The sequence below is a fragment of the Lissotriton vulgaris genome, chromosome 5 (assembly GCF_964263255.1).
Source record: "Lissotriton vulgaris chromosome 5, aLisVul1.2, whole genome shotgun sequence".
Taxonomy (NCBI): Eukaryota; Metazoa; Chordata; class Amphibia; order Caudata; family Salamandridae; genus Lissotriton; species Lissotriton vulgaris.
The window spans coordinates 338,535,652-338,555,696 of NC_141693.1; the positions used below are offsets into that span (position 1 = coordinate 338,535,652).

General features: G+C 47.8%; 1 protein-coding gene across 1 annotated transcript in view; it reads left to right on the top strand.

Annotated features, from left to right (window-relative positions):
* Nucleotides 1-20,045, top strand: part of LOC147710842 (E3 ubiquitin-protein ligase UBR4-like) — a 288,585-nt gene that overhangs the window by 164,927 nt on the left and 103,613 nt on the right. Inside the window, exon 14 of the mRNA XM_086921578.1 lies at nt 6,353-6,470. Within this exon, the coding sequence (XP_086777704.1) occupies nt 6,353-6,470 (118 nt within the window). The remainder of the gene's footprint in view (nt 1-6,352; nt 6,471-20,045) is intronic.

Below are 20,045 nucleotides of genomic sequence, written 5' to 3' on the forward strand. Positions count from 1 at the left end.
CCTTCTACGTGATTTCTATTGTGTAGATAATGTGAGTGTAACCGGGGAGTGGTCTGATATTCCCCCTAGGGTGTATATCAACAGTTTCCACGTATTGTATCCCATCTCCGTGCGCTAAAAAATAGTCGATCCGTGACAGGCTATTGTGTGCCGTGGAGTGGTAGGTGTATTGCCTCGTGGCAGGGTGTGTGTATCGCCATATGTCGATTAGCCCCATTGTGGTCAAGAATCTCTGCATCCGTGAAGTGCCCCCCGCTTGGGTCACCTCTGGGAACCTATCCACTAGGGAGTCTACTGCTGCATTAAAGTCCCCTCCTATTATCATGTCACCCTCGGGTAGGTCCAGTAAAAATGTACCCAGTGCCGGAAACGTGACTGAGTGCAGTGCCGGGGGGATATACACGGATACTACATTTAGGAGCCTCCCCTCACACCGCCCCTGTATTGCTGCGAAACAACCCTGCGCGTCCAACTTAGTGCTTAGCGTGATGAAATGTGCTGATTTCCTAATTAATATGCCCGTGCCCCTAGAACCAGTGGTAAACTCTGAATGTACCGCCATTTTGTAGCCTTTTCTGTCAAGAGCCTTGGTTGTACTCCCGGTGAGATGTGTCTCCTGGAGGAGTACCAGATCCGGTCTCTGCCTTCTCACTGCGTTAATCACCAGCCCTCTCTTTATCATATCTCCTAATCCCCTCACATTTCATGACATGAGCCGGAGAGGCACCACTAGCGATCTCAGCAGCCCCTCCTCAGGTGTCTTTACTTGAGTGTCTTGCATTGTCCGGCTCATGTGCGACATTGTAAGTTGGATCTCATTTCTGGGGTGTATCCGTCAAGTGCTCGGTCGAAACCGTCCCCGTGTCCTATTACGTAATTTGACCTTATTCGTGGAACTTAAGCAACTTAAACAAACCCTCCCCTCCTCCCCCCTCCCTGCTTAACGGGCCTTCAACCGCCTGCCTCCCCAACATAGCAGAGTGCCTAACCCATCCCTTCAACAGTTTACTTGCGTGCTGGGGTGGAAGGTCCTCCGGAGCAGGCGACATCCCTGCCCTCCTCTGAGCTCCCCAGTCCAGTGTCCAAGCGTGTCCGTTCTGCAGAGTTCTTTAGTTTACAGCATAGTGGCCGAACACCTAAGAATCAGGATTCCACTCCTCCTTCTGCTCCCTGGAATTCGGGCGTTGGTGACCTATTCACTCCCTCCCCCCCCTTCCGGACATTTGTGATCCCGCTTGACTATGTTCCCGATGGTTTCGAGCGCCTTTATTCGAGCGGTAGGTTTGTCCTGCGGGCCTCCATCCCTCCAACCAGTCCTGGGCCATTTCCTGTGTTTCAAAAAACCAGACCTTGTCTTCTGCTACCACCCTTAGACGCGCCGGGAACAGCATCGAGTAGGGCAGTTCTTTTGTCCGTAGCGCCCTCTTAACATCTAGGAAAGTTCTCCTCCTGCCTGCCACTTCAGCTGTGTAGTCCGGAAAGAAGGCGATCGTGTAGTTCTGAATTTGAATGGCCGGAGAGACCCTGGCTGCCTGTAGAATAGTATCCCGGTCACGGAAATTAAAACGTCTCGCCAGGATTGGTTTCGGGGGGTGCCCCTGGTTTTGGCTTCCCACCGGGTACCCTATGGGCCCTCTCCACCAAGAAGTGTGAGGCCCTTGGGGTTCAAGTGTGTCTTAATCAGGTCTTCCACGTAGAGGTCCATTGCCCCTTTGCCTTCTGATTCCGGAATTCCCAGTATTCGGACGTTGTTTCTCCTCGAGCGCCCTTCCTGGTCATTCATCTTTTCTCTGAGGGATTTGTTCTCGGCCACCATCTTCTCCATTGCCACTTGCAGCTCGGATTCATCTCCCTCCAGGGATTTCGTCACCACCTCCACTTGCTTCGCTCTCTCATTCATTTTTTGGAGTTCTGCTCTGATCAGGGTGACCTCTGTAGCCGTAGATCCCACCGTGGTTTGCACCTGTGTCAGGGCACGCATCACATCCTCTAGTGTTGCCTTTTTCACCCCTCCCTGCGTTTTCCCCGTGGAGTTACGAGGTTCCGCCTGAGGAGGGTTGGTTTTGTCGTAGGCGAACTTGTCTAGCTTGGCCTGCGTTGAGTTATGTTTGGATCCCCTGCCCACCATAGTCTTTCTCGGGTCTGCCTCACACCCGCGCTGTGTGGTTGCCGTGTCTCTAGGATCCTCCTGCGAGTCGCTTCCTTTCTTCTCCGATCGCAGCCTCCGGGTCGTTTGAGGGCTTTTTCTCGCCAGTGCAAGACGTGGAGTGAGACGGCACTGTGGGATATGCGCCGTGCTTTCTAGGAACGTGTCTCCCCTCAAGGTGGTAATGGGTCAGCGACACCTTCGCCAGTCCTCCCCAGGATCACTGTCTGCGCGTGGATGTGCTACTGGCAGCGTCCTTGTGATACCCAGCAGCTGCCTACCCAGGGCCCTGGTCACTATGGTGAAGATGGTGGCCACTATTTCCCCTTCTGCTTCCCTTCCGGGCCCCCCCACTAGTTGAAATTCTGCTGTACTTCAGGCGGAGCTTACTGTCCCGGGACCTCGGCCTGATCGCGGGTTCGATCTCTGTTCAGTTAGTCCGTTGCCACCCGCCTGCTTTATAACGCTTCCCGGGCGTGCCTGCACCTTCCAGCTCCTCACCTGCGTGACGTCCCTGTTCAAGATCGTGCCACCTGGGGTCAAGTTTATTAGTGGGTACAGTTAGTGGCCGAACGCGATTCGGGCGTTATGCCCCGTCACTGATGGGCTCAATTATACGACAGACCCCCACCGCCTTGTTCTGCCCGTGCGTCTTGGTTCGTGATTCTCCCTACCTCCCCGGCACTCCCTCCAAGGTATTGGGAGGGTGGGGGCCCCAACGCTGCCGCACTCTCTTGCCAAGTATCAGCCTCTCGCCGTGTGGGTCGCGTCTCGCTCCCCCCGTTCTCCCTGGAGATATTGCCGCTTCCAGCCCTCCTACCGGTCTCCGTGTAGCTTCACTCCCTCCGGTACTCTCTGTTCGGTGGCCGATGCTGGTTTAGCTCCTTCCGTAACCAGCGCTGCTCTTTGTTTCGGTTTCAGCGCCACTTCCGGCCCCGTCTCCTCCTCTCTTCCACCCGGATTACTCCTGAGGGACGGTCCGCTGCTTGCCGCCGCCTCTAGGCCCCGGCTCGCCGGATTCCAATTTTACGTTTCCCGGTGTCTTCCGGCTTTCACGTTCCCTCCGCTGGGCACCGCCCGGTCCTCGACCAGGTTCGCCCCTTCGGAGTGTGGTTAGTGACGGATTAGTGTGCCGGATTGTTATGGGATATCGCCTCGCTCCTAGAGCTCCTCAGCTAAGCCGCCGCCATGATCGGCTGCTAGCCACGCCCCCCGTTAACATTTTTAAAGTAAAATGTTTCTGGATTTGTGACATTAAAGCCTGAGAAGTATGGACATTTTTCATGAAATGTTATAGAGCTACCCTTTGGTGGTGTTGGACAATGTTCTCATTGATTATAAGTTAAAACATTTCTAGGGTTTGCAGATTTGTGCAAATAATGGTGACCATAATATTAAAACAGTACATTTGTTCATATTCTGATGAACCTTCTAAGTATTGATGTTTTGTAAATTTTGCTGACCTTTCTAAATCTGTCATCATGTTATTAACAGTCTCAAAGTCCCAATCATCAGAAAATGTACTGGGTGAAACAAAATAACTCAAGGAAACCTTAAATTGGTGTGGAATCTTCAACAGCTCGACCGGACCATACATGTCATAATCAATTCTGTCCCATGCTATACCATCAGGTAGAGGAACGGCTGTGATGTTTACTGATGACCGGTCTCTTTGTTCACGATGAGATGATTTGTGTGGCTTCAGGAGCAAGTTAATGATCTTACTTGCCGTGCCCATTTTACTATATTTTCCCTCTATCAACTTTCCCAAACTTAAAACAAGAATGAGCCAAAGTAGAAGAAAAAGTACACCTAACGTAATCCAAAATTCAACCCTTGGTGAAACCAGATATGTATTTGCAAGCTGGTGAATAAGTTCTATTACTTTTTCCTTGAAAGTTTTATTAGCTGGTGTTGTTTCGGGCTCACTGGGATCCTCAGAAACCGTATCAAAGTTGATGAAATAGCCAGAGGCAGTTCTGTCAATTGTTGGTATTGCATCAGGATTATTTGAAATTACTGGAGCTCCTCGGTCCCTTGTCATATTAACGTAGTCAGATGCTACATCATTGTAGTAGTAGGTATTTTCTTGAGGAACTGTTGTTTGGGTTTTAAGAGGCACAAGTTAACATAAGCAGAGCAAAACAAAGCATAGCATAATAAAACCGAACAAAACATAGCATAACAAAACATAGCATAGCATAACAAAACATAGCATAGCATAACAAAACATAGCATAGCATAACAAAACATAGCATAGAATAACAAAGCATAGCAAAACATAGCATAGCATAACAAAACCTAGCATAACAAAACCTAGCATAGCATAACAAAACATAGCATAACAAAACATAGCATAGCATAACAAAGCATAGCAAAACATAGCATAGCATAACAAAACCTAGCATAACAAAACACAGCATAGCATAACAAATCAAAGCATAGGATAGCAAAACATAGCAAAACAAAACATAGGATAAGAAAACAAAACATAGCATACAGCATCACTCCGCACCACCACAGCATCACTCAGGGGCACCACAACATCACTATGCGCTACCACAGCATCACTGAACGCACAGCATCACTCAGCGCCACCATTCAACAACACCTGGTTCAAATATGTTCTCTCAGTGTTTCAAGCTTTATTACAAATGTAACAAAAAGATGTTAATATTTCACTTCTGCTCTTGGATTTTCGTCACAATAAAATACACTGAACATAATCTTCACAAAAGTTATTTACAAAACTTTAAGCTATTGCCATTATAAATTACAATAACTTTTATTTAAGTATTATTGAAAAAAAATTGAAAGCCATTGTTATTTGTAATATCAATACATGTAAGTCACGCAAATACAACACATATTGCATTACAAATGCTATAGGTGTCACATTTGCGTAAGTTATAACTATTGGCATTTTAAATGACAAAGCTATTTCGCGATTTTCAAAAACAAAACATAAATAAAACTTTGTTCATTTACAATACCAATAGCTCAAACTTTCCTAATGCGAGATCTATTGCATTGCAAATGGTTATTCTCCATAGGCTGTTTTCCTCTGAAAAACTACTTAGTGTTGTGGGTATTTTGTATGGAAACCTAAGAAACTGTGCTTTGATAAAAACTGTTTTACTCACCTTTTATTCAGGAAATGTCCTTGTGTGATATTTAGGCATATCACAGAGTAGATAAAGTAATCTGAAAAGTAGCTTAAAAATTATTCACAAAGTAACTAAAAATTAATTTCAACTGTTTCAGAATATTTGAACTACCTGTTAACTGCATTCAGCTGCTTTCAACTGTATTGCATGAGAAAAGTATTATTTTACTAACCTGCGCCAAGTCTGGCTTGGTTCTAAAAATAAAATACAACAAAGAAATATTTCTATAAAAAACCAATTGGGCTGAGTTCAGTCTTTGAGTGTGTGTGGAATAATTTCTTGCCTGAGTGTATACAATAAATGATTAACACTGCCCTCTGATAAATCCGTACTGCTCGCCAACACTACCACAAATAAAGAGTAGGGTATTATCTACTTTTACCTCTGTAAGCCTTTGAGGATCCACTGGCCTCTGTGCACACCATACCTTACTTTGATATAGTATTTACAGAGTCCGCTTCCTACAGAATGGACTTAAATATTGTAGGGGCTATACGCTCAGACAGATGTGCCCACATCTGAGATATAGTGCACCGTCTTACGGCTTTTAAGGCCTGCTAGAGAGGTGACTTACTTATACCTTAGGTAGTACTGGTTGGCATGGCATACATGCAGTGTGCCATTTCAACTTTGTTTTACGCTTCACCAAGGCGAGCAAGTGGCAGTGACATGGCCTTCAGTTCCCGTGCCCTAGTTATCAGGGGTACCATTTACTAGGGATTTACAGGGAGATGAAGTTGCCAGTCCTGGTACAGTGTTAGGGAAGAAGCACTAGCACAGGGAACCTTTTTGGCAGGTACTTGTGGACTACAATTGAAACCATGTCACATTCCAGGCAAAAAGGGGGTGATAACCATGTCAAGAGGCACTTTCGCACATGAACAGTAGAATAAATGCATATAATTGTTACTCTACTTACATTTTATCTACTGATTTATCTTAACTTGCATGTGGGGAAGGAAGGACCAATGAATGAATGGAATGCATGCTATTGAGATACATACCCTTTTTGCTGAGCTGACATTCTATTTCTCTTCAGGCATGCATTCTTCAGCGGCAGAGGAAGGGCTCTGTTAGTAGCGATGCTAGCGCCTCAACTGACTCCAACACTTATTATGAGGATGACTTCAGCAGCACTGAAGAGGACAGCAGCCAGGGTAATGTTTCTTGGCAAGTGGCGGGGGGGGGGGGGAGATAGCCACCGAAGGTACATTGTAATTATGGAAAGGCTTCAGGGTACATGTCCTGGGTTCCATATTAATGTACTATTGGGTAGTAGAAGATATCCACGGTTTGTTTTTTGAAGAGCTATAAAGTAATTTCAATTCCCTTCGGGAACGCTTTCAGGCATCTGTATACCTTCATTGTCCAAAATGTTACTCTTTGTTTATTGTGTACAGTTGTACATTGTGCCTTTGCAACAGCATGATGGTGATGTAATTAATTAGAACACATCCTTGGAGCAGTGCTTTCTGAATGGGGGGAGTGGCCTCTAGCAGTTCTATTAGTCAATTGATTCTACATCTTTCTGATGAATACTTTTAACTGTAGATTACTCCCCATGTGACCGACTTTGTTAATCACCCTAGGCAGCAGACTGGAAATGTATCAGTTTCCAGTACAAAGAAAGTTAATTTTAGGGTTTATAGTACAGTGCAAAGTGCTAGTAAGTCGATAGTTACCTCTCTATCAACAACACATTTTAAAATAAATGTACTATTTGTTAGAAGCACCTACAAATAGAGATCCGGCACACATTATTCCTTATTTTACACAGCATATTTGTTTTGGAAGCTGTACTGTAATTTATGACAATCCCAAAACTCAAAAAGGTTTGTAGCAGTAAGATTTATACAAACGGGCAGAATGATGCTGTGATAACTGCCTTCCTTTGTACATTTCTTTTGGATTTCCAATCAGATTATCTGCTTAAAGGAGAGGATGTAATAAGAACTAAATTGTTTCTGCTACACGACACCCAGTGTTTTCATTCTAACATATCCTGGAGAGACACTAACAAATCTCTGATTTTTTTCAAACATTTTCATCAGGTCTTTTTGTCACATTAACTTTCCAAAATTTTAAGAAGCACCTTGAAAAATCGACAGTTGTTGCAAAACACGTTCGCTGTTTTGTGACTGTTGTGGGGCTCAATCCACATATTACTGTTATGACCATATGTTAAGATTGTAGATGTTGACCTTCTAGATGCTTTCTTTTCTCACTGCTTGGTTATATAAATCTAATTTCAAACCCAAAAACAAACAAGTTTTGTAACAGTAAATTGCAGTTTATCACCCAAAATAAGTGTTCGATAATATGAGGAACTGCATTCTGGATCTCTATCTTTTAGGTGCCTTTTACATTTAGTAGAAGGATCTAGAAATAGTTGCAATAGCTCCTGGGTGCCTACTGTTCACTTTTAGAATGCTTCAAAAAGAAACATAAACACTACAATGCTGCAGAGGTAGTCGCTTGGGTAAAATTATTTCATGGAATATGATGGGCTTGGGACAGTTTAATTCCAAGTTAAACTTTTTAATGCGTTTTTGTCCATTGATAATTTGCTTAAAGGGAACTTGGATATGTCCTGAATTTAAAATATGAAAATGTTGTTTTTCTTGTGCAGCAAAACCCTCGGTAAAAGGTCACACCAGTGGAGGTATTTTACTCAGCAGTAGTGTAATTGGAACCCTAAGGTGTTTGTTCCCTCAAAACTTTGCATCTGCTTAAAGTTAGCCCTGTGCAATGTCACTGGAGGACCGTATTTAACCTTTCTTTTTGTAAATTTGTATTTCCCCTAATTTGAGGTCGTCTAATTCTTTAGTTGATTCTAGGTTGTCTTTTGTGCACAGTATTAGTGTTTTGGAAGAATGCACATTGCTGATCATTGTTGGAGATTTTTATGCCAAAATCACGAACTGGTCTTGTCTGACCTTGGAAACTCAATGTTGGATGAGGTATAGAGCATTCCAGAGGTTATTTTACCTGGAAATATTAGATCAGATAGGAGTGGTCTACTTTTCCTGGATTGCCAGAGATCAAATTACCTAATTACTTTGAATGGCAGATTCTCAGAGGACTCTCCAGTCTCTTACTTTTACGTTCTTCTCGAGGGCAATCAATTGATTATATGGTGGTATCTTACGAAATATTTGGTGCTTGTACTCAATTTGAAGTAATGAGGAAAGATTTAAGGGATCACAGTATTCTCTGTGGCTATTGATTTACAGCTTAAAATGCTTGAGATATGGAATTCTAGAAATGACATTGTTTATAACCAAAAGAGCGTACATTTTGGTCAAATATGTTAAATTTGACCACTCATGTTAAAAAACATCAAGTTTAGGTAGGTCCTCTGCCACTTCACTAGATAATCATATTCTCTGGTTTGTAAAGCGGTTGTCCCTGTATTGATCTTGTGGGAGTAAAATAGAATTACTAATGCTAAACGCTCTGTGGCTATCCTCTGGAAGGTAAAAAAGGTAAAGCGCGATATTAATTCCTTAGTAAGGAAAAAATTCAAGCTGCCTTCATTACTGAAGCAAAGGGAAATCAATCGGTTGAAGCGGGTGAGTACTAGATTGAAAGTGTCGGAACTTAGGGGAGAGGAGGACCAGAAATAGATGGTTGAGAGAAGTCTCCTTTTCAGGTGACTCCCGTACATTTTGGTTTTTATTAGCCGAATACTGTGATTCCAAATTTGATGCCAAGGTCACCCGATCTATCTTGCAGTTATAAGCCACCATTGCCAGTTGTAGGATTCTGTTGGAGTTGAATGATGAGCCTGCCTCTACGAACGTATATGGCCTGTCTTCTTGGGAGGCCGTAGAGGGTTTTATCAAGTGCTCATGCGGAGCCTGGATGAACTCTGATATCTCTTCTCAAACAAGAAGTTTCTGCAGGAGCTCTTTTGCTGTGTCTGGTGTTTCAATATTGTTGTCTGCAAGTGGTTATACTGTCTACCTGGAAAGGAAGTGTTCTACCTTTATATAACAAGCATTTGTAATGCAATATTTCTTCCATTTGTCAGAGTTAGAGCTATTGGTGTTGTAAATTACAATGTCTTATGTATTTGTTTTGGTTTGGAATGTAGAGGATATATGAACATATGAACTGACACAGCTGCAGCACTGCCTAGAGGACTAAGAATGGGGGAATTACTATTATCCCTTGTGTGTTTTTGCTAGTTAGATTGGGGGATAGGATGCAAGCAGGTCATTAAAGTTTTCCCCTCAGACCCTTCTCTATGTTGTGTTTTCTGTGAATTACTATTAGTACCAGAGAAGCAGCTGCAGCACCGTCTAGTGGACTTAGAATGAGGAATTACTGATGAAACCACAGAAGCTGGTAGCAGCACTGTCTAGAGGATTTAGACAGGGTGGAGTTAATGACGAGATCAAATAAGCAGCTAGCAGCACTGGCAAGAGGACTAGGGGTGAGGCATTTCCAACAGGGCCAGAGAAGCAGCTAGCAGCCTAGAGGATTAAGAATGAAATTTGGAAAGGGGATTAATAGTGGTAAATATGCATCTACCACTGGCAATAATACCATTAACACAAGATTGGGCTCAAAATAGGTCTTAGATAATTATTTCTATGTTCAACCTTTGGTAGCTTGGCTATGAGCAGGCAGGCTTGAACTTCAAAGACCGGTATGTAAAGCATTTAAAAAAACAATTCCGTAAATAATTAAGACAAAGCACACAATAAAAATCCAACACCATTTTATCAATCAATCTATCAATATAAGCTTTATTTCAACACATGTGTCATAAAAGCTGGAAAACAATTGAATACAAATAAAAAAGTAGAAATAAGCGATACATAAAACACATATTGCAATAGACATGCAGGGTCTTCTTTCCACAAGTGTTATTTCTGTGTTGTTCTTCCTATAAAAAGACATCCAGGTAAGATGGTGTATAGTAATTTAAGACACGTGATGCAGCTACGTTCAACTCGTTAGATGGAGGACGATCTAGAGTACAGGCCAGGAAAGAAGTACCATGCCTTTTCAACAAGAGACGATTGTGAGACAATTCAACATTCAGACTAATTTTTACAAGCAAAATTTAAATTCATTTGATTTGAAAATACCACATTAAGAACGATAAGCGATAAAAGCGAGATTTTAAAAAGAGCAAACCAGTTGATTGAAAAGGTAAAATATGCTTAAAACTATCTCAGTGGAGAAAAGGGATCCAGCAAGATGTTACCACAATGACAGCACAATAGTTTGCTGTTCGAGGCATGTGGGCTGCTGATTTCATATCTGTGCATAGATCGCCGCCTAGTGTTGGGTCCGGATGATTGCACATTGTTGTCCTGGAAGAGTCTTCGAAGTATCACGAGATAGGTGGCTCCTCCCCTGGACTACAGTGCGCATGGGCATCGCCTCCATCCCCAGATTGTTTTTTTCCGCCATTGGGTTCGGATGTGTGTCGGTTCCCTCTGTCGGAACCGATAGTTGTTAACTCTCTTAAATCGAGACCAAAAGGTCTTTAGGCTTGGCGCCGGTATCGTTTTCGTTCGGGTTTACTGTTTTCTTCAGCTCCGAACTCTCGCTGCCCTTCCGCGTGCTGTCGGCGCTCCAGACATGGAACGGACTCCGTTTAAACGGTGCCCGGTGTGCAACGCGAAATACTCGCACCTCGACGTGCACCCAGTGTGCAACACTTGTCTGTCGCCGGACCACGACGAGGCCAGGTGTATGGCCTGCTCGAAGTTCCGGTGCAAGAAGACCCTCAAGAATCGTCGGGCTGCGAGACTCCAGGCCAAACTGTCTGCGCCCCCGCCGGACGACATCTTCGAAGAAGAGGTCGGAAGCGACAATGTCCAACAGGTTTCGGACTCTAGCCCTGCGTCCGAGGGGGAGGCCTACGACGCAGGAGACGAGGAGTTTGACGAAGCCGGCGACGAGGTAGGGGACGACGATACGGCCATTGCCACCGTGGGGGATAGCTCGGAGGAGGAGCATCCTCGGACTGACTCGGGGGTCGACCCCCTTCCTGCGGCCCAGGTCGAGGGATCGCCTGCGGGCCTTACCCAAGACCATGTTATTAGTCCAGCAGCCCCGCCTACGGGCCCGGCCACGGACATTTTAGAGGTGCCACTCACAGTTCCAAAAACGAAAGTGAAGCCTTCGGGTTCCACACCTCCGGTTTCGAAACCGAAAGTGAAAGCAGTGCTGAAGGCTCTGGAGGCGTCAAAATCAAAGAAATTCAAAATGGCCGACATGGACAGTCCCGCCAAGATGGCCGACCCAAAGGCCTCAGGGTCGGTGCCGAAGGCGAAGTCGTCCGACGCGGCTGCGTCGGCGCCGAAGATGGTCGCGGTCGATGACCCGAAGAAGGCTTCGAAGAAGCGTCAAGGCGATCCCAAAGCTCTGGCTTCCCCGGCTCCGGCCGTCGGAGCCAAGGACGGTAACGCATCGACTCCGAAGACGGTGCCTCTCGCCGACTCCACTCCCAAGTCAGGGAAATCACGAGAGGCGGTCACTCCCTCTCCAGCCCCTTCGAAGAAAGTCGAAGAGTCCCTGCAGCGGATTCGGAAGGTCGCAGAGCTTCCCGACCCTGAAGCTGGGGTGTCGAAGCCCGCGCAGAAGCCGTCGAAGGCACAAGCGCCTATCCGCTTCACCCTGCCGCCGAAGTCGACGCCGAAGGCCTTCGCTTCAAAGCAGGTAGCTGGGGTGCCCTCGAAGGAGGTGTCGACGCCCAAAGCGTCTCCGGTGGTGGCTAAACCTCGGCTCCAGCCACTCGCGGAGGAAGAACGTCGTGAAGTCATCATTGACGCCAATACCGGGAAACTGTCCCTCCTCAAAAGAAAAATCACCACGGAGCCGGTGTTGGAACACTTTCGCATTCCTCTCAAGAACAAGAAGGACTCTGCGAGTACTTTAGCACCTTTGGCGCCGGCGTCTCCGAGTGACCTGCCGCGTTCCCCGACTCACTCCAACGCGGGGGATGGCGACGAGGAGGAGGTCGAGTACAACTATCCGGCGTACTCGGATCCGGAGGAGGAACATGAACCTTGGTCTGCCGGAGGCGACCCTGAGGACCCGCAGTCAGGTCAGGAACCGCAACTCTTTGCGGCGAAGACTTCGCCAACGGAGGACTCTGCTGCCTTCAACGAGTTGATCGAGAGAGCTGCGGCTAATCACGATGTCGAGCTGCACTCCGATCCTGTGGATGTGGACTTTTTATTTGACACTTTCTCTGTGGCCGAAAAGTCAATCAAAACTTTGCCAATGCTCAAGGGAGTGCTCAAGCACGCGCAGGAGGTCTTCAAGGAGCCCACTCGGGCGCGTGTCATCAATCCACGCATTGATAAAAAATATAAGGCAGCGCCCTCGGATCCAACATATATCAAGGGACACTTGCCACTGGACTCTTTGGTTGTGTCCAACGCTCGCAAGAGGGCGAACTCACAGACGACTGGTGAAGCTCCTCCCCCAGACAAAGAGTCGAAAATATTTGAGGCCTCAGGGAAACGGATTGCTGCACAAGCAGCTAACATTTGGCGCATCTCAAACACGCAGGCCCTACTTGCACGCTACGATAGGGCTCATTATGACACCCTAGAAGCACTGCTGCAGCACTTGCCTGACCAGTACAAGGAGGCAGGGGAAATGTTAATTCAAGAGGGCAAGCTCATCACAAACGCTTCCATCAAATGTGCGCTAGATGTGGCTGATACAGCCTCCAGGGCAATCAACACTAGTGTGTTGCTCAGAAGACATGCATGGCTTAGGATTTCAGGGTTTAAACCTGATATACAAACGACCATCCTGAACCAGACGGTTAATCCTGACCATTTGTTTGGCCCTGAGGTGGATGCGACGCTTGAGAAAATGAAAAAAGATACAGACACTGCTAAGTCTATGGGGGCCCTCCAGTCTCAGCAGTTTCGGGGCGGTTCCTTTCGCCGCTCCAATACCAGAGGCACCTCAAGGGGTCAGGCATCGCAATCCACCCAGTACTACAAGGGCAATTCCCAAACCTCATACACCAACAAGGGTAGAGGTGGCTACAGAGGCAACAACATCAAAGGCAGGGGACGTGGAAACAACAGCTCCAGGTCCACCGCCGCCAACAAGCAGTGATGCCTTGTCACTGCCCTCCGACCACACAACACCGGTCGGGGGGAGACTCCAGCAGTTCCTGCCCGCGTGGAAATCCATCACCACGGACAGGTGGGTCAAGTCTCTTATCCAGTACGGTTACTGTCTGGAACTTACCTCCACTCCACCGAACATACCCCCAAGAAGCCGTCCTATGTCCGGCGAGCACTTGCTCTTGTTGCAGCAGGAAGTTCAGGTCATGCTGCAAAAAGGGGCAATAGAGCTCGTCCCACTGCAGGAAAGGGGTACAGGGGTTTACTCTCTGTACTTTCTAATCCCCAAAAAAGACGGTTCCCTGCGGCCCATCCTGGACCTCAGGCCCCTCAACTGGTACATTCTCTCGGAGCATTTCCATATGCTCACGTTGCAGCAGGTACTCCCTCTGCTTCAACAGGGGGACTTCCTGGCTACGTTGGATCTAAAAGACGCATACTTTCATATCCCCCTGCATCCTTCCCACAGGAAGTATCTCAGATTCACGTTCCAAGACCAGCACTACCAGTTCAGGGTTCTGCCGTTCGGGGTCACCACAGGGCCAAGGGTCTTTACGAAGTGCCTGGCGACTGTGGCGGCGCATCTGCGACGCCAGAACGTCCACGTCTACCCTTACCTGGACGACTGGCTCATTCAAGCAAAAACAGAACAGTGCGCTGACCACGTGTCCCGCACTATTCATCTCCTGCACGATCTGGGATTCTCTCTGAACTACCCGAAATCCCATCTCCAGCCCGCCCATGTACGACAGTATCTGGGCGCGACAATAAACACTCTGGTGGCCACTGCGCAGCCAACTTCAGTGAGAATCGCCAGTATCCAAACGCTGATCCAACGATTCAGACCTCAACACTCGCTTCCAGCGAAGGTGTTCATGCAGTTGATAGGCATGATGGCCTCCTGCATCTCCATTGTCCCGCACGCGAGACTACATATGCGTCCGCTTCAGGAGTGCCTGGCACGTCAGTGGACTCAGGCTCATGGGCAACTGACAGACCTAGTGTTGGTGAGCGGTCGGGCATACAACTCTCTGCATTGGTGGAATCCACAAAACCTTTGCAAGGGCCGACCATTCCAAGAGCCTGTGCCACAGATTATCCTGACGACGGATGCTTCTCTCCAGGGATGGGGAGCGCATGTACTCCACTACACGGTGCAGGGACTATGGACACTACAGCAAAGGAAGATGCACATCAATGTGTTGGAACTGATGGCAATCTTCATGGCCTTAAAGGCGTTCAAAGTACATCTGTGCAACAAGGTCGTGTTGATCCGGACGGACAACATGACAGCCATGTACTACATTCAGAAGCAGGGAGGCACACACTCTCCGCAGCTGTCTCATCTGGCTCAGAGCATGTGGAAGTGGGCCATTCAGAGGAACATCTTCCTCATGGCGGAGCATCTCCCGGGCAAGGACAACCAGATGGCGGACCTGCTCAGCAGGCACAGTCATCAAATGCACGAGTGGGAGATACATCCATCGGTACTCCAACCGTACTTCCAAAGGTGGGGTCATCCAGAGATAGACCTGTTCGCCACAAAGGAGAACGCAAAATGCCAAAGCTTCGCCGCCAGGTTCCCACACCCGCAATCACAGGGCAATGCGATGTGGATGAACTGGTCAGGCAGATTTGCGTACGCTTTTCCCCCAGCACCTCTGATACCGCTGGTGGCACGCAAGCTCAGGCAGCACTCGATGACTCTCATCCTGGTTGCTCCAACGTGGGCTCGCCAACCGTGGTACACCACGTTTCTGGAACTCTCCGTGGTACCGCATCAAAGGCTTCATCTCACTCCCAGCCTTCTGACGCAGAGCCATGGCGACATTCAGCACCCAGATCCGCAACAGCTCAACCTGGCGATCTGGCTCCTGAAGTCCTAGAGTTTGGCTACCTCAATCTTCCTCCCGATTGCATGAACATCATTCGGGAGGCAAGAAAGCCCACTACTAGAGCTTGTTATGCGGCTAAATGGAAGAGGTTTGTCATTTACTGTGTTAACCACAATATTGACCCGCTAGATGCTTCAATTCAAAACATCATTTGTTACCTGTTCCACCTGTATCAATGCAATTTGGCGTACTCTTCCATCCGCATTCACCTGTCTGCTATGGCAGCATACCTCCAGAACAGACAACACCTGTCACTTTTTAAGGTCCCTGCTATCAGGGCTTTTCTGGAAGGACTCAAGAGAGTCATTCCGCCAAGGACCCCACCAGCTCCAGAATGGAACCTCAATGTGGTTCTTACAAGACTGATGGGTCCTCCCTTCGAGCCACTGCACTTTTGTGAGCTTCAATTTCTGACTTGGAAGGTTGCTTTCTTAGTAGCAATTACATCGCTACGGAGGGTTAGCGAGTTGCAGGCGCTCACCATCCAAGAACCTTTCTTCCAAGTGCATGCTAACAGGGTTGTGCTCCGCACTAACCCTAAATTCTTACCCAAGGTTGTGTCTCAATTCCATATGAACCAGACAATTGAGTTGCCGGTGTTTTTCCAAAACCCAGAGACGCTGGCGGAGCGGATGCTCCACACCCTTGACGTTAAAAGAGCCTTGATGTACTATGTGGACAGGACAAAAGATTTTCGCAAAACCAAGCAGCTTTTCGTTGCTTTTGCCTCACACCACAAGGGAAACGCTATCTCCAAAGCTGGGATCGCTAGGTGGATTGTGAAATGCATTCAAATCTGTTACGCTAAAGCTAAACGCACTCTCACTATCCCACCAAGAGCCCACTCCACCAGGAGGTTGGGGGCCTCTATGGCTTTCCTAGGTAACATTCCCTTAGAAGATATTTGTAGAGCGGCCACATGGTCTACCACACATACTTTCACTAAACATTACTGTGTAGATGTGCACTCCAAACAGCAGGCAGCTGTTGGTCAGGCTGTTCTCAAGACACTTTTTCAGACTGCTGCAGCTGGCACGGGCGACCGCCGCTAATGGAGGGACTGCTATGTATTCTATGCAGAGATATGAATTCAGCAGCCCACATGCCTCGAACTGCAAATGCTACTTACCAGTATGCATCTGTTCTTGGCATGTAGGGCTGCTGACATTCATATCGCCCATCCTCCTCCCCGGCGCCTGTAGCAGCTGCAGTCTTCATATATATATATATGCTCATAGCATGGTCATCACTCACATACTTCACTCCATCTCTGCCAATGGCTAAAAACAATCTGGGGATGGAGGCGATGCCCATGCGCACTGTAGTCCAGGGGAGGAGCCACCTATCTCGTGATACTTCGAAGACTCTTCCAGGACAACCATGTGCAATCATCCGGACCCAACACTAGGCGGCGATCTATGCACAGATATGAATGTCAGCAGCCCTACATGCCAAGAACAGATGCATACTGGTAAGTAGCATTTGCATTTCATAACCTGCTGTCATGTTATTTCCCTCTTGGGCCCTCTCATGGGAAAACTGCAAGGTAGTTATTTACAATAAAGTTCTTGTGCGTAGCGTCTGAGAAGATCCTAGATTACATGGGTGGGGAGACTAATAATCCATAAGACATCTTGGTCTGGAGTTCAGCCTGATATTTACCCATGGTTTAATGCCTTCCTCATGATGCCTTACATATGGCTTAAGAACTTAGCCACTCCACAGGCAAAAAATGGTCCAGGATGAGATTTTAAAATGTCAAGGCTTCCCGATGGTTCTGTGTGTCCAATTGCTGGCAAATCGGTTTTAGCCATTTGGTTGCGCATATGCCGGACATGCAAACAATGCGTGGGCATCGGACTCCACTGGTGCCTTTCATCCTGGACAGGTGCTCTGGCTTGGAGCATTTAGGTGTTACCTCGCCCACAGGAAGGGTACCAATCCTGAATTGGGTATATAGCTTCCTGTCCTGGGGAGCCGGAATTAGGTCTAGGTAAGGTTCCAGTAGCTTGACCTCTTTGTGGAAATAAAATTCTATGGTCCGTTTCCCCGATTGTGTTTGGAAACTTCTTTGTGCTCAACCCATTCCCAACAATGTTGCTTCACAACTTCTTTTCGATACAGGAGTGGATCTTGGTTTTTCCATAGGGCCTGGAGCCCTACATCTGACACCAGTTTCTTTACATTTCTGATCCACCCTACCTTATTGCATGTGTCTAGACGCATGACCTCTAATAGGGCTTCCGCATAGGGCAGAAGCTCCGGAGTCGTCCTAGTGCATGCCCAAAAGAGCAGCGGGGGACGCCTGGCTCTATCGCAGATAGAGCGCCTGCCCATATCGACCATTAGAGGAGTGAGTAGGGTGCTTTGGGGCAGCATTACTAGGTTCCTGAGTATTTTGATTGGATTTACTGAGCTCGGGTATCTTATCAAACCCCCACAGCTCTGCACCATACAGAGCTGTGCTGACTGCCTTTGAGTCATAGACCTGCAGAGCAGCTGCTATGGGTCTGCTACGTGAGGAGCGGTGTTCCTTTCCCAAAGACTCATGACTCGCTTGTGGTCCAGTAACAGCACCAATTTATAAAAATATGGAATATTTTTATCTTTAAAATGACACCCAAAACAAAATCCAATTTAAGGACCTGGAGATATGAATTTTTATTTATTTTTTAAAATTTTTGAAAACCTTTATTCAAAACAGAGCACACAGCTATTCAGCCTGACATCCCGGAGGCGAGGCAGCAGGGGCAACAGGAGAGAAATAGTGCCAAACGATTTAGACATAATCATCGAAGGTTATTTTTTATATTTAAGATGAAAGTTCAACAAAAGGGCGCCCGAGGACGCGAAAATGGCAATAGAGGCAATGTGAAGCTGGGCGTCAGGGATGGGTAGGGGAGGAAGGCAGGGAAGTGAACATCAAGGATAAGATTCCAGAATGGGAAGGAGGAGGGGGGGGGAGAACCAGGAGAATACAGTACATCAGAGCTCAGTTGGCGTCACAGGTCAGGGTGACACATTATAATGCAGGCTGACTGATTCAGGCGGCAAGCACACGTCTCCCCTGTACTCATTCCATGCCCCCCAAATTTTATTCCAGGTTTGAGGTCTCCCTCTTGCCACATAGACTGTCTTCTCCCGGAACATGCACCAGTCCATGTTGGCTTTCCACTGTACCAGCAGGGGGGCCGCGGACGCACCCCACTTCTGAGCTATGTCCCTCTTGGCCACCATGTTCCCAAGGGTCACCCACCTAGTCTGCGCAGCGCTGTGGTCGGAAGGCTCCCATACGTTCAGGAGGCATCTACGAGCTTCCGCGTGGGCAACCACGCCAGTAACCTCCCCCATGACTCGGTGCACTCTCCTCCAGTAGGAGGCTATCACTGGGCATTCCCAAAGGATGTGCAAGAAAGTGGCGAGAGCTCCGCAGCCTCTACGACAGAGACCGTCAGGCGAGAATCCCATGCGCATTAATCGAGGCCCTGTCATATACACCCGGTGCAGGATCTTAAATTGCACGAGGCGAAGACGGGAGGAAATTGCAACCTCCTTAGGGGAGGAAACCGCGCTCTGCCAATCTTCATCATCAAGTTCAAGGCCATCCGCCACCCACTGGTCCCGCAAGCTAAGGAGATCTGTGCGCACGTTAATCAATTTTTTATATGAAAGGGAGATCGCGCTGTCCGGCATGTGCCCATCCAGTATCCTGTCCTCCAGAGGAGAACTCTCAGGAATGACGCCGTCCGGCGGCGAGGCCGAGAGCAGCGCATGTCTCAGTTGAGCGTAACGGAAAAATTCCGTCGCGCCCAGCTGGTATTCGGTTTGTAACTGGGGGAAGGTCTTAATTGAGCCTCTGGAGAGCATGTCTTCAACCCTGCTGATGCCGATGAGGTCCCACTTATCAAACCCCTTGGTGTGCCATAGCCTACCCAGGATGTCCGAATCAAAGAGGGGAGTGAACCCAGTGAGTCTGCCTTGCCAACCTTGTGCCTTAGTGACCGCCCGCCAAGTGTGGACCGCCGTCCGAGTAGGGCCCGTCAACCGCCGGTCGAAAGACTTCGAGTATAGGGCCCGATAATAGTTACCATCGCCCATCAGCCATCTATCCATGGCATAACCGGGACTACCCACAGGGCCATAGAACCCGTGGTTGAGGGCAGCAAATTGAGAAGACCAATAGTAGCGGCGCACGTCTGGGAGAGCAATGCCACCATCGTACCAGGGGAGCGTGAGTTTGTGGATGGCAACGCGGGGTCGACCATCCCAGAGGAGGGTCCGAAGGAGGCCTTCAAGGTCCCGAAAGTAGCGCGCCGGGACAGGGTCCTGGGCGTTTTGCAGGGCGTACAAGAACCTGGGCAGGGACATCATCTTAAACAGAGCGGCACGGCGAAGGAGGGAGAGCGGTAGCTTACGCCAGCTGTCTACATCACGCTGCAGACGCTGGAGAGGAGGGAGTAGGTTGTGGTCGTATCGCAACTTGGGGTTACCAGAGATGTAGATACCCAAGTACTTGAAGCCGCGTGTGGCAATCTGAATGTTGCAGCCTCTGGGAAGTCGTGGAGTATCTCCTTTAAGGACGTATAAGGACGATTTGGCCCAGTTTATAATCAGACCAGAGTACCGTCCGAAAAGTCTAATCACATCACAGGCCACAATGAGGGACCTGCAGGGGGAAGTCAAATAAAGCAAGATATCATCAGCGTACAAGGATACCCTGTCT